This window comes from Ipomoea nil, unplaced genomic scaffold (genome assembly GCF_001879475.1).
Source record: "Ipomoea nil cultivar Tokyo-kokei standard unplaced genomic scaffold, Asagao_1.1 scaffold0317, whole genome shotgun sequence".
NCBI lineage: Eukaryota > Viridiplantae > Streptophyta > Magnoliopsida > Solanales > Convolvulaceae > Ipomoea > Ipomoea nil.
The window spans coordinates 4848638-4865248 of NW_017616745.1; the positions used below are offsets into that span (position 1 = coordinate 4848638).

At 37.6% G+C, this 16611-nt stretch overlaps 3 protein-coding genes across 3 annotated transcripts in view; all 3 read right to left on the reverse strand.

Annotated features, from left to right (window-relative positions):
* LOC109166297 (G-type lectin S-receptor-like serine/threonine-protein kinase SD1-29) overlaps window positions 1-11831 on the reverse strand; it is a 36937-nt gene extending 25106 nt beyond the window's left edge. Inside the window, exons 1-3 of the mRNA XM_019315247.1 lie at window positions 10526-11831; window positions 10325-10435; window positions 10111-10253 (exon numbers count right to left, since the gene is read on the reverse strand). Coding sequence (XP_019170792.1) covers window positions 10111-10253; window positions 10325-10435; window positions 10526-11831 — 1560 coding nt within the window. The remainder of the gene's footprint in view (window positions 1-10110; window positions 10254-10324; window positions 10436-10525) is intronic.
* Window positions 4934-8551, reverse strand: LOC109170457 (G-type lectin S-receptor-like serine/threonine-protein kinase At1g61370). Its single transcript, XM_019319577.1, has 7 exons — window positions 6931-8551; window positions 6736-6846; window positions 6459-6652; window positions 6175-6385; window positions 5851-6085; window positions 5321-5474; window positions 4934-5230 (listed from the first exon to the last, which is right to left on the reverse strand). Exons 1-7 carry the CDS (start codon window positions 8225-8227, stop codon window positions 4934-4936), a joined length of 2499 nt encoding a protein of 832 aa, XP_019175122.1. The 5' UTR covers window positions 8228-8551.
* An 11-nt stretch (window positions 11832-11842) lies between the features above and the next one.
* On the reverse strand, window positions 11843-15677 carry LOC109170444 (G-type lectin S-receptor-like serine/threonine-protein kinase B120). The gene is made up of 8 exons (XM_019319572.1): window positions 14309-15677; window positions 14010-14123; window positions 13726-13928; window positions 13430-13640; window positions 13109-13346; window positions 12875-13022; window positions 12287-12575; window positions 11843-11890 (listed from the first exon to the last, which is right to left on the reverse strand). Exons 1-8 carry the CDS (start codon window positions 15636-15638, stop codon window positions 11862-11864), a joined length of 2562 nt encoding a protein of 853 aa, XP_019175117.1. The 5' UTR covers window positions 15639-15677; the 3' UTR covers window positions 11843-11861.
* Between the last annotated feature and the right edge of the window lie 934 nt (window positions 15678-16611).

Consider the following 16611-nt stretch of genomic DNA (forward strand, 5'->3'; position numbering starts at 1 on the left):
TTTCAAATTTCTAGAGGTAAGTACAATTGTACTTTGTACAAATAACACTACTTTTGAGGGGCAAAATTGGAAAGTTAATAACATTTATTATGTTGTAGTGCAAAAAGCAAATGAGACAATCAATTAGGGACAGAGGGAGTATTTACCAAACACCCCCTTGTGTAAGTTGTGTCCTTGCACATAATCTGCTATGCAAGAATCACCTAAGCTACTCGATAGGGTTTACCTTTCTTAAATGATTTACAGACTATTGCACTGAAGGCAAGACCAATATATACTCAGGGCCGAATTTTGGGCTACCGTACAGGGCCTCCAAATTTTAGAGGGCTCCAAATTTTAAAGAGCTCAATATTTAATTTTTATCTAGCTAGTTAAGAAAAAATAATAAAAATTTTCAATTAAACTTAAGATGTTCAATGGAGAAGTGGTAGAAATAGGTGTTTATTGTGTTTTAATTTAGAGGTTAGAGGTTCGAAACGTGCAGCTAGCATTGGATGTCTCCCTTTGTTTTTAATCTTTTTGCATTGCGCTCACACCAATATTATTATTATTATTATTATTATTATTATTATTATTATTATTATTATTATTATTATTATAATTTATTCCATAATATGTCTTCTTCTTTTTGAGCACAACAACATTTTACTACATTATTATTATTATTATTATTATTATTAGAAAAAAATTACTGTATTGGTTTTAAAGATTGTGATTTTGGTAGGGCCTCATTTATTACCAGAACGGGGCCACAAAAATCTAAAAACTGTCCATGTATATACTCTTGGACAATGACAATCAGTTTCTCTCGTTACAAAAAAATAAATAAATAAATAAAGGAATAATCTTAACTATAATAAATCTATATGGTTTGGGAAGTAATTAATATTACAATTAATGCCACAACATCTTTTATTATAAAAAAAAAATACACAACATTTGAAAAATAAAATAGCTATATATTATATAATCATATAAAAAATGTACTTTTGAAAAATAAAATAGCTATATATTATATAATCATATAAAAATTGTGTTCAATTAGAGTTTAAATTTACTCATACAAAATTTGAAATTTGCTTTCCAAATGTAATTATCTTAGTTATTATTCGTTTTGTGAAAATTATAATATAGATGAAATACAATTAAGAATAAATCAATGTAATTATGTAAATTCTCTATATAAGTTTATTTGAATATGCACATAACTAGAGATTATATTAATCATACAAAATTTTAATTTTAATTGTAATTTTGTATTCTATAAAAATAATAAATACTTGACCAATGGAAGCTCAAAAATATTATTATATTAAATAATTTAAAATATTTTAGTTTTTTATTTATAATAACATAATTTTTTCCCGTGCATCGCGCGGTTGAATTACTAGTAAGTAATAACAACAATAAGCAACTAACCATCCTAGACACAGGAATTATTCTGGTGTAATTAAATTCCGGCTTTTTTTTTTGAAAGTTACTGGCTCTACTACATTGTAGTATCCGTTCATATACTTTCTCAACCTATTGAAACACAAAGAACCAATAACGCCTCCACTGAGGCTTGAACTCGTAATCTTCTAAATGGAAGTCCAACCCGGGTACCATTAGACCACATAGTCCTGGTTATACAGTATAATTAAATAGGGAGTAAATTATCAAATGCACTTCACGGCTTTATTTTATTTCCTTTCATAATGTCATTAATTAATTATTATATGTACTATTCTATTCAGAACTTTATCTATTTTTGTCTTTTAAAATATTAAAATGGATACAATTTTGATAATTAGAGACATTATTGCACAAAATTGAAAGTCAATAATTAAAGTGTGAAAAGGCATGATTACGATTTGGTTTGAATTGAATTATCTATTATTGTAACCAAACCTGAATTCATAAGGTTTTAGTTATAAAATAATGAAACTAATGGGTTCACCGAAAAAAGAATGGTATACATAAATTACTACCGAGAGGCTGTTTCAATGATTAATTACTCTTATATATATGGACTAATGGTTTAAAGTTTCTATAGGTGAAGGTCCTTTTAAGTTCCATAGAGAATGAGTGATTGAAGAACTGTTCAATTTTTTTAATAGTAGAATTCTTTGTCGGCTCTAGTTTTCAAGACCTTATTGGCAAATTCAACCTCTTTCTACTCAAATTAGATTGAAGGATTTATTTGGTTGATTTGGAATATGGAAAGAGAGGGCAAGGGCATGTAGACAAAGCAAATGGACCCCTCTTCTAAGAGTTAGATTAGAAGATTAGATTGGTAGTCATGGGTAGGTTTAAGTTTGATCAAATCTCCATTCAATCAAACGGTGTCCAAATTCAAATCTGGGAATAAAGTTGATTATCACATATTTAATTTTGTTTTTTTGATAAGATAGATTTTCTGATTTCACTGGACTATATCATGAACCCCATAAATTTATCATCAAGTCTATAAGACAAAAAATTGAGTAAATTTAATTTAAAATCAAAACCAAATAATATATTTCTGTGCACGTAAAATTCAACCCAAACCAAACCTTCAATGTTAGTAAGGAATCAAACCGCACACTTCGCTGGACAAATATTTTCATTAATCAAGATTTTAAATTATTTGATGAAGAGATTCCATGACTAAAAAGTCATAAATTTTATCTCATTGTAAATATCAAAATGATTCTAAAATGTTTCTATAGTTTATATGATAATGACACTTAAATATATAGATAGTTACGGTTTTGGACTATTTGTATGTACTTTGAAACTTGAAAGGGGTGAGATTTTTTTTTTAAAGGTTGAATATCGCATGGCGTGTGCACAAGATTGAATAATAATTGGAATCTGAATTAATTAGTTAGGTATAATATATGAATATAAGTTTGAATATGGGATAGGTTAGCTCCAACTAACATATCAAGCCACGGAGTTTAATACATACATGCAACATATTAATTATATTATTGTGTAAACATGGATATCATGTTCACATGTTGCAGTTTTTCTCAGGGCTTCAAGCTACTATTGTATATTTTAACAAATACACTCCAACCCCATAATTGTTTTTATCAAATTTAGAAAGTTAAGGATGAGATTTGGCAATTGTTCTCTCTATTTTTTTTTTTTTTAAATTTATCTCCCCTCACCATTATATGTGGCTTGTCAAAAACCTTCAAAAAATCAGAATTGATGAGGATGCTTTTACAAAATTTCAATTTGTAATATTTTTAAAATTGACTTGTCTATTTTTCTTTTAACAATCCTCAACCATTAATCTACCTAAATAAATATATCATATTCGTTCTCACTTTTTATTGTTTTTTTTTTTTTTTTTTTTTGCTTATTTGTTTTGGCTCAAAGGAAAAATCCCTCTCCCTAAAGGTCCCCACACCGTGGGTTGACAAAATTGTGTAGTAGTAAATTACTGTAATCAGCGACACCTTAGAATGTGCTTAGTGCCTATAAAAAAGCTTCCCGTACAAAATGGTGAACTACCACACTACAGCTACTAAGATTCATGTTTATTTGTTTTCATTATGGGTATGTGTGTTGGGTAGGGATGTTGGGGGGGGGGGGGGGGTGGAATTTAACAGGTTCATGTATTTTGAACCCATTTTCAATTTTCCAAAATATTTTGAGGTCATTTTTGTAATTAAAAATGTTTTCACAACGTGTTTCAGACTTTCAAGGGTCTAATTAAAAACAAAATAAAATGGGTAAAAAAAATACGAGTTTCTATACTTTGCTCTAACCTCTATATTTTATTTATCGTGTTATATATCATTAAAGTGCATTATTTTTAAGTATAAAATTAGTCGACAATTAATATATATATATATATATATATATATATATATATATATATATATATATATATATATATATATATTCTTAAATATTTGTATGTTTACCTCACATTTCATATTTTATATATGCACCTTCAACAATAATTTTTGTTATTTTGACTTATGAGGTTTGGTTAAATGAATTAAAACCAAAAAGTACTACGAGTAGTATTTAATGTCATGACTTATGACAGCCAGAAGGGTTGGTTGGTAACACAATTAATAACTTTAAAAAAAAAATTGTTTAATAACTTTAATTGAATCGGCATACAACATATAGTGATATAGATACATAGTTGGTGGACCACCTCAAATATTAGATCATGACTCATGACCCTGACCTAAAAATGGTGCCATGTGCCAGTTAAGGTAGAAGAATGTTTTGTCCCAGACATGGCTGATTTTTGGTCTGTGGTTTGGTTGCTGCAATTTTCATGAATTTTGGTGGCTTAGAAAGTACTACAACACTATTCCATCTTAATTAAAATATTAAATTAATATTAATTATTATTATCTTTATGTATACAAGTGCCTTGTTAAACGAACACGAATTGATAACTGATTCGTCTATCGGATTAACTTCTTTGCTTTCGATTAAGAAGTTTTGTGTCTGAAATAGTTTCAAGAACTTGAATAAAACTTATTGAAAATAATTTCTGGAAATCATTTTATGGGTTTCCAGTGTTTGGTTAGAAGGTGAAATGGAAGTCAATAGAAAATAAGGATGTGGTCAATGAAAAATAGAAGGTATTTTCTGAAAAATGATTTCTTTTTTTTTTGGGAAGTCATTTTTCGTTTGCAGTGGAGAAGCCAATCACCCACTGCCGCCGCCACCACCCCACTGCCACCCACCACCAACCACCCCACCACCCTCACCACCACCACCACCCTTAAAGAAGGTAAATATATATCATACTTGTCAAATGCTGCAATCTTTGATCTATAATGATGCATTTACATCAGACTTCTCAGAAAATAGTCCTCTCATGAAATATTCAGACGACATATAATCACTGCAACAAAATTAGGGCAAGCTTCCTTCTTCAAGCCCAAGAACAAGAAATCTTAGCTGAATTCATATCTGCAGGAGTGGATTTCTACTCAGCCATTGAAGCAGTGGTTTCATTCCTGGATTTGGCATTACTTCTCTGTGACATGGAATCAGAATCCAACAAGCTTTGGATTGTGAATGTTGGCTGTTTAGGCCGAGGAATCTCTGTTTCACTGCACAACATCAGCACTACATTTGACATCGTCGGCCTGTCCGAAACATGGTCCTGCACACAAAGCAGCCCTATCCTTATGCACCGCACTGCTTCTGTAAACGCACACGAGTTCGTAATTGATTCGTCTATCAGCTCAGCTTCCCGGCTCTCGCTCCATAATTGCCATGCCTGAAACAGTTTCAAGAACGAACATAGACGAAAATTTTCAAACTCGGGAAATACTAGAATCTCTTGGCTTGTCTGAGATGATGCACTTACATAACTGAGGAGGCTGAAATGTTTTTCATCATGGTTATAAAATCCACAGTTTCTTCTCCCGCTAACAATCTCCAACACTAATACCCCGAAGCTATAAACATCAGATTTCTCGGAGAATTGACCTCCTATGACATACTCCGGTGACATATAGCCACTGCACAACAAATGGTTTTCGGAGTTTACTTTAGCATTTCATTTGCATACATAAAATAAAAACAAGAGTTAATACCTCCAATGGCCCTCCGACTATTAGCGATTTATCAGCTGTGGTCATCCGAGTTTTAAATAACCTTCAATGGTCCTCCATGTTTTAAAAAATAACCACCCGTGGTCCTAATTCTTAAAAAACCCCGAGTTTAAAATGACCACCAGGCGTCCTAAAAGAACTACAGGTGGTTATTTTTTAAAACATGGAAAACCATTGGAGGTCATTTAAAACTCGGATGACCACAGCTGGTAAATCGCTAATACTCGGAGGACCATTGGAGGTATTAACTCTAAAAACAATGATCATTGAAGGAGAGGCTTACAAGGTTCCCATAATCCTTTGAGTAAATAGCTCTTCTGTCACCCTGATTGGCCTTGCCAACCCAAAGTCCGAGATTTTCGGATTCATGTCCATATCCAACAGAATATTGCTAGCCTTGAGATCCCGGTGAATAATCCTTAAACAAGAATCGCGGTGAAGATACAGAAGCCCTCTGGCTACACCTTGAATTATTGTGATGCGTTTTGCCCAATCGAGCTCTACTTTTTTCGTTCGATCTAACCACAGTCATAATCAAATGTGGAGTTATAAAAGGAATAATGCTTAACTGAAACAACTTTTCGGAACTGATTAAGCAAAGATTTACCGAAGAGAAAGTTATCCAAGCTTTTATTTTTCATATGCTCGTAGACCAGTAACTTCTCTTCCCCATGAACGCTGCAGCCTAAAAGCCGAACGAGATTCCTGTGCTGGAGTTTCGAGATCAGCAAGATTTCGTTCTTGAACTCTTCGATGCCTTGCCCAGAATGAGCAGAAAGCCGTTTTACTGCAATTTCCTCGCCATTTCCCAGTATCCCCTACAAGAATTTCGCTATAATCTTTCATCACCAGATTTTTAATGTCTACCGTAAACTTGGGATCTATCGTTACCTTGTAAACAGAACCAAATCCTCCTGCACCGAGCTTGTTATCGTTGCTGAAATCGTTGGTAGCTGCTGCTAGTTCATCAAAACCGATCATTGGCAACTCCGATGAATCACTAGGGAATGCGTGAATTCCCTGCAACTCTTCTCTTTCATTCTGAGCCTTTCCAATCAAAAATAGATCTTTGATTCTTCTTCCTCCTGAGTTTTCTCGTTTTTATTAGATTGGTGTTTAACTGTTTATAGATGAATTTGCAGTCACATCTATGAAAGTGTAATTATACCTTTTCGGTTTGCTCTCCAAATGCAGGTCATATAAATCAAGATTCCCAAAACGACAGCACTTGTGACTGTCGTTAAACCAGCAATGAGTGCTATCTTTCTCTTATCTTCACCTGGAAAAAATCGAGAATAAAGAAAGAATGGTGCCATATGTATCTTCTTGACAAAATATGGTGAGAAAGAACGAAAGAATCTACCAAATTCAGAGCTAGAAAGGCGAAGATACAGATCCTCTCCTGCAAGTGAGAACTGGAGAACATCGATTAGGCTCGATGTCCAAACCATACAGCCAATTCCTTGTGGATATGCATAAGCCACACAAGAACAGTTTTCCAAACACCACTGCCCGCAACCTGCCATGTCTTGATCGAACAAATATATGAAATGATCGGGCAATTTCATCTCGGTTAGCTTCAAAAACATGTCGTTTTTGGATTTCTTGGAGGCCATGCTACTCCTATCTGGTTCACATTGAAGTTCAGTCCGCCTAACACAGCCTCGGGTCCAATTCCCTTTACTCCATTCCTCTCTTGACTTGGGTATAAAACCTCTTAAACACTCGCAAAATGGAGACTTTTTCTTATCACAAACACTAAACGGTCCACAAGTTCCATAAACATCAGAAATATGGTCCGGTGCTTCAAAGTTGAGGACCCACTCTTTCGTTTTTTCGTTCCACTCATCCATCTGCAACGAGCCCGATGGTTTTATAGAGACGATCACAACATAGGACGTGTTGAACATATTGAAACTTAAATAGGCAGTTCCCCGATTATTATCCTGGACAAGATTCATCCCTTTGGCATATCCACTATCCTGTCCCGGAATACCTATAAATCTCCATCCATTCCACGGGCCACTTCTCCAATAAGGCTTTGCATTATTACCCCAAGTGAATACTTGAGGCGGCTTTTCTTGTGAAAGACCAACTCTGAAGTTTCTCGGTGATGGGTCATCTTCCGATTCCCAGGAAGACAATTCCTGTTTCGCTCCACCCCGGATATCATATCCCAGACTCATTCCCGAGATAATCGTGTCACACGGGTAATTGAAGCTATTCCAAAGAAGCACTCCCATGGCAGTGTCTCTAAGAACGAGCTCGCCTTTGTCTGTAAGCACTGCAATTGTGCTGCTATGGATGGAGACATTTGTTGACCAAACCATCTTTTGTTTCCCATCCACGAGTCTTATGTTCCCATCGCTTCCAATCTTCAAACTTGCAGCGGAATCATTAGCCAGAAGAGGATTTTCTCTGTTCGCGACCCATAAGATCTTACGAACAGTAATATTCTTGTGCCACAATCCGATATACAGGTTTCTGGAACGGCCAGGACTAAAGAACCCCAACTCGAATACTTCACCAGCTGAAACAAGACTCTGGTTTACAGAAAGTTGTTGGGATCGAGTTAAGGTATCATCTGCAGTGCAATATTCGGTAAAAAGGATCAAGGCGAACGAGACAGAAAGAGCATACAACTCCCAGTTTCTTGCCATTCTATTCGCTTCTCTGTCGCACTGTGTTTCTTTCAGCCTAAAATCCCCATTATGACAACCTTTGACCTTCTTATTTTTCTGGGGACTTGTTCAATTCCTTCTACCTTAAAAAACACAGAGGAATCAGGAATGTGTCTCTTCTTATATATTACATTATCACAATAACCTAACAGTCCCATCAAGTGATGCATGAACTAAGGGGTGGCATTATATAAACTGTAGTGACCAAAAAAGTGTTGACTGTTAAACACCCCTCTAATGTATCTTGTAGCCACTCAAGACTATTTACCAATCAAGATTCGCTTTTTAGGAAAGATCGTAAAAAGTATTAGATATATTTAATTCAAACTCAAGAACATGAAATCTTAGCTGAACGAAGGGGAGTGGTTTCTACTTCTACATGCACACTGCTGGAAATTATGGAATTTCCGACCACCTGAAAGTGATCTTAAATCAAGTCAAAAGCATTGTTCCGCCCACTTTTTGTATCCGGAAAAACCTTTGTTGCTATTTTCGACCAATTTTTGCTTTCGACTTGATTTAAGATCACTTTCAGGTGGTCGGAAATTCCATAATTTCCAGCAATGATGCGTTTTTGAACTGATCACCGGCCTTCAGTCACTGAAATGCTGATTTCATTCCTGGATCGGGCGTTACTTCTGTCTGTCCTGGAATCAGAACCCAACAACGTTTGGATCGTGAACGTGGGCTGTTTAGGCCGAGGAATCTCTGTTTCGCTGCACAACATCAGCACCACATTTGACATTGTAGGCCTGTCTGATGCATGGTCCTGCACGCAAAGCAGCCCTATCCTTATGCACCGTAGTGATTCTGTAAACGAACACGAGTTCGAAATTGATTCGTCTATCAGATCAACTTCCCTGCTTTCAATCCATAATTGCCATGCCTGAAACAATTCAACAAAAAAAAAAAAAAAAAAAAAAAAAAAAAAAAACAATTAAAGAAAGTAAGATTCTTGTTTTTGAAATAATACTGCTAATCTAAAATGATGCACTTACATAACTGAGAAGGCTTATATCGAATCCACAGTTTCTCCTGCCACTGACAATCTCCAGCAGTAATACTCCAAAGCTATAAACATCGGATTTCTCAGAAAATAGTCCGCCTATGACATATTCCGGTGACATATAGCCACTGCAACAAATCGGTTTCAGATTTTTTATTTTTTTTTAGCATTTAATTTCATCTACATACACGACATCACTAAATCAGCTTTTGGTTAAAATTTTTAAAAACCGTGATTATTGAAGGAGGCTTACAAGGTTCCCACAACCCTGTGAGTATTCGCTAGCTCTTCTGTCACCCTGAACGGTCTTGCCAACCCAAAGTCCGAAATTTTTGGATTCATGTCTTTATCCAACAAAATATTGCTTGCCTTGAGATCCCGGTGAATAATCCTCAAACAAGAATCGCGGTGGAGATAGAGAAGCCCTCTGGCTATACCCTGAATTACGTTGAAGCGTTTTGCCCAATCAAGCTGCAATCTTTTTGCTTTATCTAATCACAGTTATAGAAGAAATGCTCAAATGAAAGAACTGAAATGTCAGTAATATGATATTCCTGATTAAGCAAATATTTACCGAAGAGAAAGCTATCCAAGCTTTTATTTTTCATATGCTCGTAGACCAGTAACTTCTCTTCCCCGTGAATGCTGTAGCCTAATAGCCGAACAAGATTCCTGTGCTGGAGTTTCGATATCAGCAAGATTTCGTTCTTGAACTCTTCAACGCCTTGCCCAGAATGAGCGGAAAGCCTTTTTACTGCAATTTCCTCGCCATTTCCCAGTATCCCCTACAAGAATTTCGCTATAATTTCATCACCAGATTTTTAATGTCTACCGTAAACTTGGGATCTATCGTTACCTTGTAAACCGAACCAAATCCTCCTGCACCGAGCTTGTTATCGTTGCTGAAATCGTTGGTAGCAGCTGCTAGTTCATCGAAACCAATCATTGGCAACTCCGATGAATCACTAGGTATCGCATGAATTCCTTCCATTTCTTCTCCTATGATATCTCTTTTATTATTAGATAATATCGTTTTCAATTAGTCCTTAGAGTTCATGAAAATGTTATACCTTCTTGGTTCGCTCTCCTCCTGCAGATCATATAAATCAAGATTCCCAAAAGGATAGCACTCGTAACTGTTGCCAAACTAACAATGAGTTTTATCTTCCTCTTATCGTCTCCTGAAAACCATAGAAAATAAAGAAATGGAGATTAAAAAAAAAAGTATTAAAACAAGAAACAAAAGTATCATATATGAACTATGAAATTACCAAATTCAGAATTTGCAAGACGAAGATACAGATCCTCTCCTGCATACGAGAACTGCAGAACATCGATTAGGCTCGATGTCCAAACCATACAGCGAATTCCCTGTGGAAATGCATAAGCCACACAAGAACAGTTTTCCAAACACCATTCCCTGCAACCTTCCATGCCTTTATCGTACAAATATATGAAATGATCGGGCAATTTCATCTCTGTTAGCTTAAAAAATGTGTCATTTTTAGATTCATTGGGGGCGATGCCACTCCTATGCTGCTCACATAGAAGTTCAGTCTGCCTCATGCAGCCACTTGTCCAATTCCCGTTACTCCATTCCTCTCTTGACTTGGGTACGAAACCTCTTAAACACTCGCAAAATGGAGACTTTTTCTTATCGCAAACACTAAAAGCTCCACAAGTTCCATAAACATCGCATAAATGGTTGGGTGCTTCCCAGTTGAGGTCCCAGGCATTCATTTTATCATCCCACAGATTGATCTGCAACACGCCTGATGGTCTTATAGTCACGATCGAAACATAGGAGCTGTTGAAGGTGTTGAAACTTAAATAGGCAGTTCCCAGATTATTATCTTGGACGAGATTCATCCCGTTAGAATATCCAGTATACTGCTCTGGTATTCCTATGAATTTCCACCCATTCCACGGGCCACTTCTCCAATATGGCGTCGAGTTATTAATCCAAGTGAATGCTTGAGGTGGCGTTTCCTGGGAAATTCCAACTCGAAATTTTCCCGGTGAGGGGTCATTTTCTGAGTCCCAGGATGACAATTCTTGGTCCACTTCACCCCGGACATCATATCCCAGATTCATTCCTGGAATAATCGTGTCAGTTGGGTAATCGAAACTATTCCACATAAGCAATCCTGTCGAAGACTCTTTAAGAACGAGCTCTCCCATGTCTGTAAGCACTGCAGTTGTGTTACTACTGGAATGGACAGAAACATTTGTTGACCAAACCGTCTTTTGTTTCCCATCCACGAGTCTTAGGTTCCCATCTCTTCCAATCTTCAAGCTCGAGTCAGAATCATTAGCCAGAAGAGGGTTTTCTCTATTTGCAACCCAAAGAATCGAACGAGCAGGATGAATGTTCTTGTACCACAGCCCAAAATACAGCTTTCTGGAATTCCCAGGAATCAAGAACCCCAACTCGAACATCCCACCAGCAGAAACAAGACTCTGGTTCACCGAGAGCCGTTGGGATTGGGTTAACGTGTCTTCTGCACTGCAATATTCTGCTAAAAGAATCAAGGCATGTGAGAGAGAGAGAAACCAAAACTTCAATTCTCTTGCCATGTTTGCTACTCACGCTTCTTTCAGCCTAGTTTAATGGCTTCTGATAACCGTCGTTTTTCCTGTGAGTTGGGGCATTACTTTGTTAATTTATTCACAAAATGCTGACTTTTAAACACCCTCCGAATCTCTTCTAATATATTGCAGTCAATCATAACAGTTATACAAAAACGCTTAAATAATAACTCAGCAGAAAAGATGTCGCTTTCTACAATTCTATGGGGAATAAAGAAATGCAATGACTTTGAACAAATTATGTTATTTCCTTGGATAGATCAAACTTTACAGTAAACCTTAACGGAGATTATTACATCCTAGTCATTCATTATTTTTTCAAACCATTTCTGGTATATATTATAAACACCTTACTGTCATCTGCAGCTAATTCTGTCCAAAGAACAAGTCTTTTTCTTTAGTAGATACGAAAGAGAGTAAATATTATCTACCGACTATCATACTGATGGTTATATTGTTGAAAGACGGGATATCACCGGTCTGATTCCACACCTCAGTCTCGCAAACTCTTCTCATCGAGGTATAAGTAGGCGGCCTTGGCAACGGGAGAGTGAGATTATCGGTCTCCAAGAACAACACCACGGATGACATGTTCGGCCTGTGAACCGCCAAATCTTGCACGCAAAGCAGGGCTAGATGTATGCATCTCAACACTTCTTCGGGCACACATGAATCGGAGAGGGAAGGGTGCATTAGGTTCATCGGTTTTCCTTCGTCCCATAGATCCCATGCCTATAAAATTTCCAAATCAAGAAACTCAGAATGTGAAAAAAAAAAAAAGAAAAAGAAAATTGGAGATCCTACTGTTCAATGATGAAAAAATCGCTAGGCGCCTGGGGACCGCCTAGGAGGCCGGGCGCCTGGGGACCACCTAGGCCGCCTAGAACGCCTAGGCGGGCGCCTTGGAGGCCGGGCGGTTGGGGACCGCCTAGGCGGGCGCCTGGGGACTGCCTAGGCCGCCTAGGCGCGATTTTTGCAACAGTGCTACTGTTTATGAAGTACTCGATTAAGAAAGTTGGTTTTAGGCATACGTATCCGATAATGCCCAAATGCTCGCCAGAGCGAAAACTGGTGTTCCTTCGCCCGCTAATGATCTCCAATAGCAGGACTCCGAAGCTGTAGACATCTGATTTGACGGAAAATAGGCCTTCCATTGCATACTCGGGAGCCATGTAGCCGCTACATAAAAAACATAGGACGATAAATTAAGGTAATATTACTACTGAAAGGACAATGGGATATTCTGAAAAAACACGAGTACTTACTATGTCCCTACAACCCTGTTTGTATTTGCTTCATTTTGGTTCCCACCGAATATCCTGGCCATACCAAAGTCCGAAATCTTCGGGTTCATCTCTTCATCCAGCAAAATATTACTCGCCTTTAAGTCCCGATGAATTATTCGAAGCCTCGAATCGCGGTGGAGATAAAGCAGCCCTCTCGCAACCCCTTCGATAATCTTGAAGCATTTACTCCAGTCTAACTCGGGACGCTTTGAGGAATCTGTCATAAGTTCACCAACAAGAACAATTATACATGAACTGCCACAAAAGAACTAGAAACATTCTAGGAGAACCGAAATTTACCAAACAGAAACGAGTCTAAGCTTTTATTCGGCATGAACTCATAGAGTAGCATCTTTTCTCCTCCTTCAACGCAGCAGCCCAGAAGTTTGACGAGGTTTCGATGTTGCAGCTTGGCGATTAGCGTGAGTTCGTTAGTGAACTCCTGAACGCCTTGTACAGACTTTCTCGAAAGCCTCTTCACAGCAATTTCTTGACCACATGGTAGTATACCCTAACCACAAAACAATTAGACTTTTCATTAAACCGCACTTTCCAAACTTTTTTTCACATGAATACAGATTATGACGAAAGCTCACCTTGTAAACGAGCCCGAATCCACCTTGTCCAAGCTTGTTTTCGTGCGAAAAGTTGTTAGTAGCGGCAGCCATACTGCTGAAGCTGAAAAACGCCAAGGCCGATGTAGTTCCTCGTGGCGGTTCACCGCTCCCTGATAAATCCGTAAAGAATTCCCCACTAGCGAGTTGATTAGGTCTTCGATTCTCACAGTTCCTCCTTGCTGCTATAAAAGGATATAGCTTATTGAAGCAATAATTTTAACTAAAGTTGTGAAAAATGTAGTCTTGATTTTCACGAATTTTACCATGGAGTTTAGCTTTGCGAGTAAATAGATACCAAACCGACAAGCTGACAATGAAGATCAAAGCTACTGCAACTGAGACTATAACAATTAAGGCATTCCTTGTCCTATCACCTGCTGAAAGGAAATCGATTTCTAGACATTAAAGTTAGAAACTCCATATGTTTCCTAGCAATTATTATTCATGCCATTGAATACCAATTAAATTGTAGTTTCAAGCTGATCACTGATCACTAAACACATTAGAAAATTCAGAAAACACGAATGAACAAACACGAACGAAAAAGGAAAGAACAGCTTACCAAATTCATCACGAACAACACGAATGAAAAGAGTGCTCCCACCGTCGCCAAATTGCTGCATATCAACCAAGTCTCGTCTCCAAATCATGCAGGGGATTCCACTCACGAAAGCATAAGCGGTGCACGAGCAATCCTCTTGGCATTTCCTCTCACAGGTCGAGTCACTCCCTGCACTCTCGACTATTTCTGCAAAATCGGGCAATTTGATGTTATCCACCTTAAGGAACCCTTCCTTCCCGAGACCACTGCCATTATTTCTTTGGCACTGCAATTCAGTCCTCCTTGAGCACCCCCCTGACCAGTCCCCTACACTCCACTGGCTCGGATCACTCGGCACAAACCCTTTTATGCACTTGCAAATACTCGAGCTAGAAACATCACATCTCGCGAATTTGCCACACTGGTTGTACAGATCACAAATGCTAGAAGGCTGCATTTGGATTGTTCTCCATTGCCCCACGCTTTCTTCCCACCTTTCTTTAGCCTCATTCCCATTCCAAACTATCTTGAAATGTACCAAATCAGAAGTATTGGGCAAGGTGTATGTGAAATAGACCCTTCGGCCATCGCCTTCGTTGTAAAGCTTGAAACCATAGAGGTAATCAGCTCTCATACTGGGAACACCTAGGAACTCCAGTCCATTCCAATGCCCGCTTCTCCACCGCCGTTTCCCCCCTTCCCACACCACAATCTGTGGTGGTTTCTGGGTGTCAATTCCCAGTGAGAATTTCCCAGGAAAAGGGGCGCTGGGATTGGTCCAAGAAGTCAGGATTTTCTGCTCTATAACTGATGAATTTAAGTACACTTTCATTTCCGGCAAGAATGTGTCTGTGGGGTGTGAAAAGCTCTCCCACAAAACCGATTTAAGGCCATTCCCATTCCCATTCCCATTCCAGTCGGCACGCCGAAGAACAAGATCCCCAGTGTCCGACAGGACAGCATAGGATTTCTTGGATGGTACAAACACACCAGTCGACCATACAACGTTGTTCTCTCCATCTAAAACCGCTAAATTCCCGTCGTTTATGATGGTTAAAGCTCCATTCTTGTCGCCTATTGGGTTCTCCCTATTGGCCACCCAAATAACCGACTCCGACTCCGACGGAATCCCATTGTACCAAATTCCGACGTACCTTTTAGTCGTCCCCGGCGGACTGAAGAATCCCAGGGCGAACTTTTTGTCGCCGGAAACAATGGTGTCTCCGTCTCTGATCACCTTGCCCGGTTCAATTCTTTTGGCTGCTAAACAAAATGAAGAAAAGCGAAGAAGCAAGAAACAGGAGAAAGTGAAAAAGGCGCAACCTTTCTGGAGTCTGAAGCCACTAGCCATTGCAGAGATTCAAGAAAACACGTTTGGGGAATCCTAGAAAGATTTTAAGGTGAATCAAGAATGGAGTTCATGGGACTATAGTCCGAGGCTTCGGTTACTAATGTAATCCGACGATTCTGTGTTTCGATTCGTTGTCGTGTTGTGCTAGTGCCCAGTGGTGAGTGGTGACTCCCCGAATTTAATACGGAGAATAACCAAGACATTGACCTTGTACTCTACTATCCTGCGGTCTTGCTAGATCAAAGCGCCGTAATTTCCATCTGACCTTTTTTGTGTTTTTTCTTTTCTGGGTTTGGTCGATTACTGGTCAAACCATCCGTGTTTTTAGCAACAATTACCCATTATTCTTGTTCCCCGGACCCGACTCGACCCGACATAACATTTGAGAGGATGTAATCATAGTGATTCAATAACTCAGTAAATAGGGTCATGTTTTAAGCATAATCGTCTTATTACTATGTCTTTTTTCCAAATACTGCTTACTGTACCAGTGAGCTAAGCCTATACGGACAATATTTATTCTTCTTATTTTATGTGTCGGGTTAATTAATGAGGTTTAACGAAATTATTTTTAATTTAAATTTTTTATTTTTTTAATAATATTACGTATAGTATTAGTATGTAAAATTTATATATTTAGAAATTATATTAAAAATATTATTAAACATAAAAATTTAAATTTAAAAATAGATCCAAAAAAACATTAGTTTAACTAATGAATAACAAACATGAAGTAAAATGAGACAGATGAGTATTACACATTTTTATGCAACAATTTCACCATAAAATTTATTGCTAGTCAAGAGATCAACATAGTAATTTTAGTAGGAAAAATGATATTATTTTTTCAAGTAGACCAAGACTATGTGGTTTAATGATACCCGGGTTAGACTTTCATTTGGAAGATTGTGAGTTCGAGTTTCAGAGAAGGCGTTATTGATTCTTTTTTTCTTGGGTTTAGTCAATTACATAC

Coding starts and splice junctions, on each gene's coding strand:
- LOC109170457 (XM_019319577.1), bottom strand. CDS start 8,227: ATGGCAAGAAACTGGGAGTTGTATGCTCTTTCTGTCTCGTTCGCCTTG. Junction 6,653..6,735: donor TTGGAGAGCAAACCGAAAAG/GTATAATTACAC, acceptor GAGAAAACTCAG/GAGGAAGAAGAATCAAAGAT. Junction 5,475..5,850: donor CAAAGGATTATGGGAACCTT/GTAAGCCTCTCC, acceptor TTTGTTGTGCAG/TGGCTATATGTCACCGGAGT.
- LOC109170444 (XM_019319572.1), bottom strand. CDS start 15,638: ATGGCTAGTGGCTTCAGACTCCAGAAAGGTTGCGCCTTTTTCACTTTC. Junction 14,124..14,308: donor TGTTGTTCGTGATGAATTTG/GTAAGCTGTTCT, acceptor ATTTCCTTTCAG/CAGGTGATAGGACAAGGAAT. Junction 13,023..13,108: donor AACAGGGTTGTAGGGACATA/GTAAGTACTCGT, acceptor TTTTTTATGTAG/CGGCTACATGGCTCCCGAGT.